This window comes from Coregonus clupeaformis, chromosome 19, assembly GCF_020615455.1.
Source record: "Coregonus clupeaformis isolate EN_2021a chromosome 19, ASM2061545v1, whole genome shotgun sequence".
Classification (NCBI taxonomy): domain Eukaryota; kingdom Metazoa; phylum Chordata; class Actinopteri; order Salmoniformes; family Salmonidae; genus Coregonus; species Coregonus clupeaformis.
Genome location: NC_059210.1, coordinates 32488374 through 32497722, shown reverse-complemented (window position 1 = coordinate 32497722; position 9349 = coordinate 32488374). Strand labels below are relative to the sequence as shown.

Sequence of the window (9349 nt, the reverse complement as noted above, 5' to 3'; positions counted from 1 at the left end):
ATATGTCTGGTAAAATTAAAAAGCAGAACAATGTTTATTTGTTTATAATTCCCAGTAATTAAGCCTAATCAAAATGTAGCTAACCTATTCTGGTTTTATAGAGCAACATTCTGAGGTTTAGGCTTCAGGTCTTTACACCAGATCACATTTCAAGTAGCCTAGCTGTGATATAGACCTTGCAGCATCAAGAGAAAACAAAATTCAGAAATTCATAGAATTAACCACATCAACACTTATGCCATTAGCCTAATAATGAAACAATTATGACATAGTTAGTTAGCAGGACAATAACTTCAGGTAGGTCTGCCCTACACTGTAATTCAAGAGCTATTTCAACGTTTCATGTATTTTCCACACTTTTGACAGTTGTTCTTGTAATATTTTAGATAAAAAATATATATATGCGTTGGAACGGTACTTTTCTTTGTATCCAGGAAGTGACCTCAGGACGTACTCGTGAGGATTTTCTGGGGTCGAAACAAGCCGACGAGGAGGTCGTTCCTACGAAGAAGTTTGCAGGAAAAAAGGTGGTCCCACTCATAAACACCGTCTTATGAAGCGAACGACTGAGCGCTTCTATCTGCTTTTTTTTGCCACCGTGTTGTTGCCTTTACGCGCAAAATGAAGCCCTAAACTTGTTGCAATTTACTTGAAACGTAAGGGAGCAGTATGCCGTTTTATCATCTGGATTCAACTTTGAAAAATCCGAACCAAAAAAATAGAGAACAGCTGAGAGTGGGGTGAGGAGGAGGTTGGCTTTGGCAAGTTGTGGACTCCTGCCTTGTTACTCCCGCGGTCGTATGTTGCTAACTAGCTTGCTAATTAGCTAACTTGGATATAAGGACCTAAGGTGAGATTTTATGTTGTTTTGATGTTTCAGAGTCCAGAATAAGATTACATGTACTTTTTTTTTATTTTATTTTTTTATATAACATTCAATCAAGATTAAATGTAATGGCCTGGAACTTTATCTTGCAAATTGTTTCAAATCCCAACCACAAACTTTCAGACAACTTTTAGGCCTATACTTTTAGTTCATGCTACAGAGGAATGCTAGGCTACTATCGGCATTTAGGTTTGCTACAATCATCATGGCCGACAAAGTAATTGAGCTGGCTACATCCACCAAATGATACAATGTTGTCGTAAGCTGCACAATGTATCATTTTCTCAATTGTGGATACATTATATATTTCATACATGGCGGCTGTTGCCAATACCACTATTTTCCTCGTTTACAAGGTCAGTATAAGATGGGATGGGGGAGCTGAACCGTTATTTAGCCTTATGTCAACACATGCATACTTTCTTATAGGCAATCTTGGTAGGCCCGATTATACAACGTTTACCAGACAGCCCAGTGTTGATTCTACTAACATAATTATTGATTTTATTTTGTATAGTCAACACTTCTCAGTTGAGGTAGAACATGTGATACATTGCCACAGCATTGCAAATAGGCCTATATGGACTTTTTTTGGTGTTGAACTTGGAATAGAACAGTGATTTATTTTAAATGTATAATTGTTTACGCTGTATTCTTTCTTTCAGTCTACTACAGTGTGGAGAAGTATTTTCTGAGTGGTCTGCCACAGTGATTGCCATTGATAAAGTTGGTTCAGTGGGCCACTGCAGCATTTCCTCAAGAACATTGGCAGCCTGCTGTGGCTTGATGCTTTTCAGTGCTTGGATGTTGTGTGGGCGATAAGGATGTCCTGCTGCTCCCAGCGGGACAGGATTGTGATGTGATGGGGTGCAGGACGAGCAAGGTCCTCCCTGAGCCACCTGGAGATGTCCAGCTAGACTTGGTCAAAAAGGTGGAGCCCCCCCAGACCGACATCTACAAACATTTCATCCGAGGCGACGGCAGTGGGAGTAAAATGAGAGGTGAGAAAACAGGCTCTCCCTCACCCCAGGCCCAGGCACCCCCAGATACAGGCCAACCAGAGGCCTCTGACCCACGCAGAAACAAGGTAGCCAAGTACCGAGCTAAGTTTGACCCACGGGTCACAGCCAAATATGACATTAAGGCGCTGATAGGCCGAGGTAGCTTCAGTCGGGTGGTGCGAGTGGAGCACAAGAGCACGCGGCAGCCCTACGCCATCAAGATGATAGAGACGCGCTATAGAGAGGGACGTGAGGTATGTGAGTCAGAGCTGTGTGTCCTGCGGCGTGTACGCCACACCAACATCATCCAGCTGATGGAGGTGTTTGAGACAGCTGAGAGAGTATACATGGTGATGGAGCTGGCTACAGGGGGAGAGCTTTTTGACCGTATCATCGCCCGTGGCTCTTTCACAGAGCGTGATGCTACACGCGTCCTACAGATGGTACTGGACGGGGTCAAGTATCTACATACACTTGGCATCACCCACCGTGACCTCAAGCCTGAGAACCTGCTCTACTATCACCCCGGAGCGGACTCTAAGATTATGATCACTGACTTTGGGCTGGCCAGCACTCGTAAAAAAGGTGATGAATGCTTGATGAAGACCACTTGTGGGACACCAGAGTACATTGCCCCAGAGATCCTGGTACGAAAGCCATACACTAATGCTGTGGACATGTGGGCTCTGGGGGTCATCTCCTACATTCTGCTAAGTGGCACCATGCCCTTTGAGGATGATAACCGCATGCGCCTCTACCGTCAGATCCTCAAGGGGAAGTACAGCTTTTCTGGGGAGGTAAGCACATATGACGTTACACCCTCTTCATCCATTTATTTTCTGTTTCTTACTAATTTGTTGACTCAGGAGTGTCAACTTATGTAAATAAGATATTACTGTATTTCATTTTCAGTAGATTTACAAACATTTCTAAAAACATGTTTTCACTTTGTCATTATCGGTATTGTTTGTAGATGGGTGAGAGAAAAAAAATGAATACTTTCTGAAGGCACTGTAGATTTTAAAACAAATATTTGAGTAGATTGTTTTGGAGTAGTGGACTCTACACATGATGGTAATTATCAGAAATACCTTCAGCATCATGTCGGCGTGGGGATGTAACATCTGTAAGCTGTGTATGTGTCATGTATGTTAAGCTCATATGAGATTTATCTGTGGGTCTAAAAAACTGTATATTGGGTGTCTGCTGGGTGATAGGAAATGCAGCAGTTTACAGTTCAGGGGGTGGAACATCTAGGGCTGCGGCGGTCATGACATTTTGTTAGCCGGTTATTGTCATGTAAAAGACTGCCGGCCTCAAGGTAATTGACTGTTAATTAACATAAACACGTTTAGCAATCCCCAGGCCTCCACGCATACAAGCCGCATACAAGCTGCTGATGCGCACCTTTTGGAACATCTACATTTTAAAAATTCTAATAAATCAATTGAATATACACCATCACAATAAATACATTTATTTTAGGCCGGGCTAAAGAAACATGATATGACGAAAAATGTATTTCAGAAGAACAGTTGCCTACTGTATGTTATCTGGCTATGCGCCATGCCATAGGCTTTAGGCTAGTTCATTTTGCAGACAAGATATGCTTTAAGTCCCACGCCATTATTTTATATTATTTTATAGGAAGAAGAATATAATTTAGCTAAATAAAATAGAAGGGATATTTTTCCCAATTCCGGAGCGAGTGCGCATATGAAGTGGCTGTGTTGAGCATAAAAGTGATCATTTGAAACAGGTCCTATATGTTCGATTTAAGATATAACATATTTAATTAAACTGTTGATAGCCCCTCTCACTGTGTGCTCGAGAAAGGAATGAAGGAGAGAGGGGTGAAGATGGAAACGCAAGTTGGTAATGTCAGCCTATTAATTATGAACATTTTAAAAACTCCCTATTACTAGGCTATTCAAAATCAAATACAAATTCACTAATTGTAGACTAACTCTGTAATTATGTACCGAAGACATCTTAAATTAGTTTTTATTTTCCTGCCATGCATAATATGCGGTAGGCTATGTATTGTATACGCACAGTCATTATTTTAATTCAGGGGGTTTTTTCGGGCTTGGGCTCATATATAGGCCTATTCGTTTTGAATTCATCCTCACCTTAGAAAGCGTTGCGTTAGGCTTTGAAACATCCACAAAGACCATGTTTTCCACTCAGTTTCAACCTGTTGTTGAACTTCTTTCTTCAAATTGATGAGTCACAGTTAGGTAAGTTTTAAAACCACATACTGTTTTGATGATAAGTGTTTGATGTGATTTTTGATTGAATTTGCATTGACGTCATAGTGGTTAGAGGGACAATAGAGCCCCGAGTACCAGGCCATTAGCGACCTGATGATTGTTTAGCGAGTTGAGTACTACCAACGCATGTCCAGAGTGCATAAGAGGAGATTACCGTGACTCAACGGTCACATGTCATTTTACTGCGGTCATGACTCATGTGGCAGTAATATGGTCACTGCAACAGCCCTAGTAACATCTGACTGAGGTAGAAACAAGTGTTCAGTAGGGCACTTGAGTGTGCTTAGTGGTCAAGAACTCGAATGAAAATGAAGAGGATTTTGACTCCGCTGTAGTAAAGACAGATTCCTCATATTTACAAAGCTACCCAATCATGCCAAAAGAGTTGAGGAACACCTGAATCCTTGCAGAGAATCAAAAGGTAAGTTAAAAACAACTAAAAGATGTATCTTTGTTAAATTCATACTGGATGCATTGCAGACAGTTGCTTATGTGTTAGGTTTCATTTTAATCAAAAACGTGTGTCTGTGTTTCTCGACTGGGCGTAATGCTCATGTCTTGTCATCTCTAAACTTCCAACACGACCCCCCTACGTGACTTTGTGACGTAGCCTAAGGCTGGAGTTCCTGGAAGCAACCACAGTATGCTTAATGTGTGTGTGCGTCAGGGCCTTTCTTATACTCTGAATCAGACAGGCTCAGCTTCTCAGTGGGGGTAACATACATGGGTGTAGCTATTTTTCCTTTATAAAGGCCTAATGTTTATGCTGTAGTCTGATGGCAACCACCCCCTGTTGTTTATCACTGGACAGCGCTTTGGATGAGAGAAAGACAATCTTGGCCATGTCTTTTCCCTTGGATCCTAGGGTTCTGAAATTGTACTCAATAACTCGTTACCGTATGTTACTCTACAGAAAAATTATTGGCCTTTATGTTCACATTGAAAAGTTAGTACTGCGCTATTAGCGTGTAAGAGCGTCTGCTAAATGACGTAAATGTAAATGTAGCCTGTAGGTTTACAGAGCCTTACAGTACAGTAATGTTAAACTGTAGCTGCTTTACACAGTGCTGCCCTCTTGTGTGTATTGTTCGTTATAGCCATGTCCCAAAATTGAACTGGTATCAACCAGTGTGCTAGAGAAATGGACTCTCTCTGCTACTTAATTACTTTGATTTGACCCCCCAATAGTGCATTGAAATGTGCAGTTTCTCAACATTTAAACCTCTTTCTTTCTCCCTGCTCAGCCATGGCCCAGTGTGTCTAACCTGGCGAAGGACTTCATCGACCGTGTGCTGACTGTTGACCCCAGTGAGAGGTTAACAGCAGGCCAGGCTCTGAAGCACCCCTGGATCGTCAGCATGGCCGCGTCGTCCTCCATGAAGAACCTGCAGCGCTCCATCTCCCAAAACCTCCTGAAGAGGGCCTCGTCACGCTGCCACAGCACCAAGTCTGCCCAGTCCACACGCTCCAGCCGCTCCACCAAGTCCAACAAGGCTCGCCGTGCTCGGGAGAAAGAGCTGCGTGAACTCAACCGCCGCTACCAACAACAATACAATGGCTGAGTAATAGTTACGTGGGTTGCAATGTTGAAACTCATAATGTTGTGTGTCTCATTGAGACCACAAGCAGGGACTTACCAGCAGCTGCCTGGAACAGCAATTCAGCTCCTAGGCCATAGTGCCACTGAGGCAGCAAGCAAAACATCCTCAGATTTCACCCTTTTTTCCTAGATTCCTATTCCCTAATGTTTCTTTCCTGTCATTGTGTGTCTCACATATTTATTTATTGTTGTCATGATTATATTGTTTCTGTAGAAATGGTCACTTGAAGCTGTCCATCTAAACGGATCTGTTGAACAAAATTATAGGAATTAAGTTTTAGGAAGGGGTGTTAAAATACTGTTCCTGCACTCGTTCTTGATTATTTGCTGTGAATTTATGTTACAAGAACAGTGGGTTACTTGCTTTGGTGGAGATACTTTTGGTCATGTAGTGTATGTGGACACCTGCTCGTCGAACATCTCATTCCAAAATCATGGGCATTAATATGGAGTTGGTCCCCCCCCTTTCTTCTATAACAGCCTCCACTCTTCTGGGAAGGCTTTCCACTAGATCCACTTTATCCATTCAGCCACAAGAGCATTAGTGAGGTCGGGCACTGATGTTGGGCGATTAGGCCTGGCTCGCAGTCGGCGTTCCAATTCATCCCAAAGGTGATGGATGGGGTTGAGGTCAGGGCACTGTGCAGGCCGGGTCAAGTTCTTCCACACCGATCTCGACAAACCATTTCTGTATTGACCTCGCTTTGTGCACGTGGGCATTGTCATGCTGAAACAGGAAAGGGCCTTCCCCAAACTGTTGCCACAAAGTTGGAAGCACAGAATCATCTAGAATGTCATTGTATGCTGTAGCATTAAGATTTCCCTTTACTGGAACTAAGGGGCCTAGCCCAAACCATGAAAAACATCCCAGACCATTATTCCTCCTCCACCAAACTTTACAGTTGGCACTATGCATTGGGGCAGGTAGCGTTCTCCTGGCATCCACCAAACCCAGATTTGTCCGTTAGACTGTGAGATGGTGAAGCGTGATTCATCACTCCAGAGAACATGTTTCCACTGCTCCAGAGTCCAATGGTGTAGAGCTTTACACCACTCCAGCCGACGCTTGGCATTGGGCATGGTGATCTTAGGCTTGTGTGTGGCTGCTCGGCCATGGAAACCCATCTCATTAAGCTCCTGACGAACAGTTCTTGTGCTGACGTTGCTTTCAGAGGCAGTCTGGAACTCGGTAGTGAGTGTCGCGCTATGCACTTCAGCACTTGGCGGTCCCGTTCTGTGAGCTTGTGTGGCCTACCACTTCGCGGCTGAGCCGTTGTTGCTCCTAGACGTTTCGACTTCACAATAGCAGCACTTACAGTTGACCGGGGCAGCTCTAGCAGGGCAGAAGTTTGACGGTGACTTGTTGGAAAGGTGGCATCCTATGACGGTGCCACGTTGACAGTCATTTAGCTCTTTAGTACGGGCCATTCTACTGCCAATGTTTGTGAATGGAGATTATATGGCTGTGTGTTCGATTTTATATACACCTGTCAGCAATGGGTGTGGCTGAAATAGTCGAATCCAATAATTTGAAGGGGTGTCCACACACTTTTGGTAATGTAGTGTATATATCCTGAGATACGTACAAAAAATACAGTGATACTTTGTGCTAAAACACAAGTATGTCAGTAGCTAGGTTTCCATCCAATTGACGACAGATTTTCATGTGAATATGCCAAAAATCTGCATAAAAACAATATGCATATTTTCCCACCAGAGATGTGTTTCCAGCAAATTGACTTGTTGTGGATAAAAGGCTGTGCGTGATGACGTAGTGCACATATAATTAACTTTTTTGCTGTTCAATTCCTGTAAAAAAATATAAGTAAATGGGTTTCCATCGCATTTTCAAATCTGATGGTTTTGTCACAAAAAAATGGTGTTATATAGCGAATGTGCCCACTCTGGTATTGACACTTGCGCTCTAGCCAACAACTCGCAGATACTGTGCAGGTATAGCCTACATGATGAGATTATTATGGACATCATGTCACCAGAATAAGACCCTCGATATTTATTGGAAAGGAGCCTCAAGCTCATCACTGTGCACTTTCACCACCCTGTGAAGTTCATCATAACTTATTTCATCTGCCTAATAAACTGCATGCTTTCCCGAGTTATAGTGGGAGGACCATACATGTCATCACGTGACTCCAAGTTTACTTCGATATGATGGTTCTATCAATATTTGTGCATAAAAGCATTTCCACCTCTATTTCTCAGATAATTAATTTTACAGACACAAAAAGATCCCACCTTGTGTAGCGTGTTTTGTCGACATTTGGAAAGTGTACAGAAAAATGTGCTGTTTCCATCAGGCCTGTCGTGACATTTTTTTATCCAGTTGGATGGAAACCTGGTTAATGAAGGCCAAAATAAACATGTATTTATTTAATTTTGGTTTAGAAGTCAAGTATATCCAATATTATTGTATTCTGTCCAGTTGCTTTCATGATTTGAAAATTAAGTATTTTTCTTGCCAGGATTCAGTTTTTGTAACGTGTAAATGTAGGAGTTGTTTCTATTCATTTTGGGATTATTTTTTAACTGTGATCTTGAAAGACTATGGGAGGTTGACTGGAAACTCTAAATAAGGAAAGATGAGCCAGCGCTTTTGCAGAGTTTTCATTGTGGGGACTGGGGACTGATTCGGATCTAACCCTGTCTTGTCTCTGCACTTTCCTGGTCCTGCTACACCGTCTGAGATGGACAGCCCTGTTGTAATGAAGTATACACGTCAAGTGATGTGTAATTTAACAAACTGATGGAGAATCGATCCAATAGGTCGCTAACTGATGGAGAAAACTCCAATATTGGTTGAAGGCTCAGTATTAATTTAATTTGTTATCAAATATTTCTTTCCAATTTGTTCAGAGTAATGCAGGCATGTCATGTTTTTATTGTATTTTTTCCATAATTGTCATTGAACAAACTGTATAGTTAGTTGATTGACAACAATATTTGTGATATTGTGGATGCTTTGCCAGTCATAGAGCTCACAGACAGCTGTTGGGAGAGACCAATTCAAATCTGGCACTTGTTCTCTGTTGTCAAGTCTTTTAATAGTCAAGAATAATTGCCATAAAATGATATGCTTAAAAACAAATCTGGAGTGTTGTGATGACGTATTTTACATTGTTCTTTTAAATAATTATCTTCAATACTTCAAGGTTTTATTATTTTTAGTGTACCTTGTTATAGCCTGTGAATGCACTTATTCTAATTCTATTCAAGTGATGGATCAAGAACCTGATCACATTTACCTGATCGTTTCCAGTTTCTAGCATTTCATTTTGAGGGGTCATTCAAAAGCAATTGTGTGTTAAAAAAAAGAAAAAGATTTATACCTCTTTTGGTTATTGTGTTGACAGGCTGTAGGTTTTATGTCTTAATTACAACTGCTCTTGTTAGATACTTTTGTGTTTAGCTTTTTGTACTCCCCAACCAGAACCACCCATTGTAAGCAATTGGTATGATGTGGTCATATGTACTTTTAAGTAATTTGCAGTGAGAAGCTGTGGTATTTTGAAGCAAAAGAAATTAAGATACTAGAAAGTCAACAGAGCCGTATCAGCTGACCTCAGTCTCT

At 41.7% G+C, this 9349-nt stretch overlaps 1 protein-coding gene across 1 annotated transcript; it reads left to right on the top strand.

Moving 5' to 3' along the window:
- The first annotated feature begins 489 nt into the window (after positions 1-489).
- pskh1 (protein serine kinase H1) lies at positions 490-6201 on the top strand. The gene is made up of 3 exons (XM_041837404.2): positions 490-850; positions 1552-2684; positions 5405-6201. Exons 2-3 carry the CDS (start codon positions 1749-1751, stop codon positions 5720-5722), a joined length of 1254 nt encoding a protein of 417 aa, XP_041693338.1. The 5' UTR covers positions 490-850; positions 1552-1748; the 3' UTR covers positions 5723-6201.
- Positions 6202-9349: the final 3148 nt, after the last annotated feature.

Coding starts and splice junctions, on each gene's coding strand:
- pskh1 (XM_041837404.2), top strand. CDS start 1,749: ATGGGGTGCAGGACGAGCAAGGTCCTCCCTGAGCCACCTGGAGATGTC. Junction 2,685..5,404: donor AGTACAGCTTTTCTGGGGAG/GTAAGCACATAT, acceptor CTCCCTGCTCAG/CCATGGCCCAGTGTGTCTAA.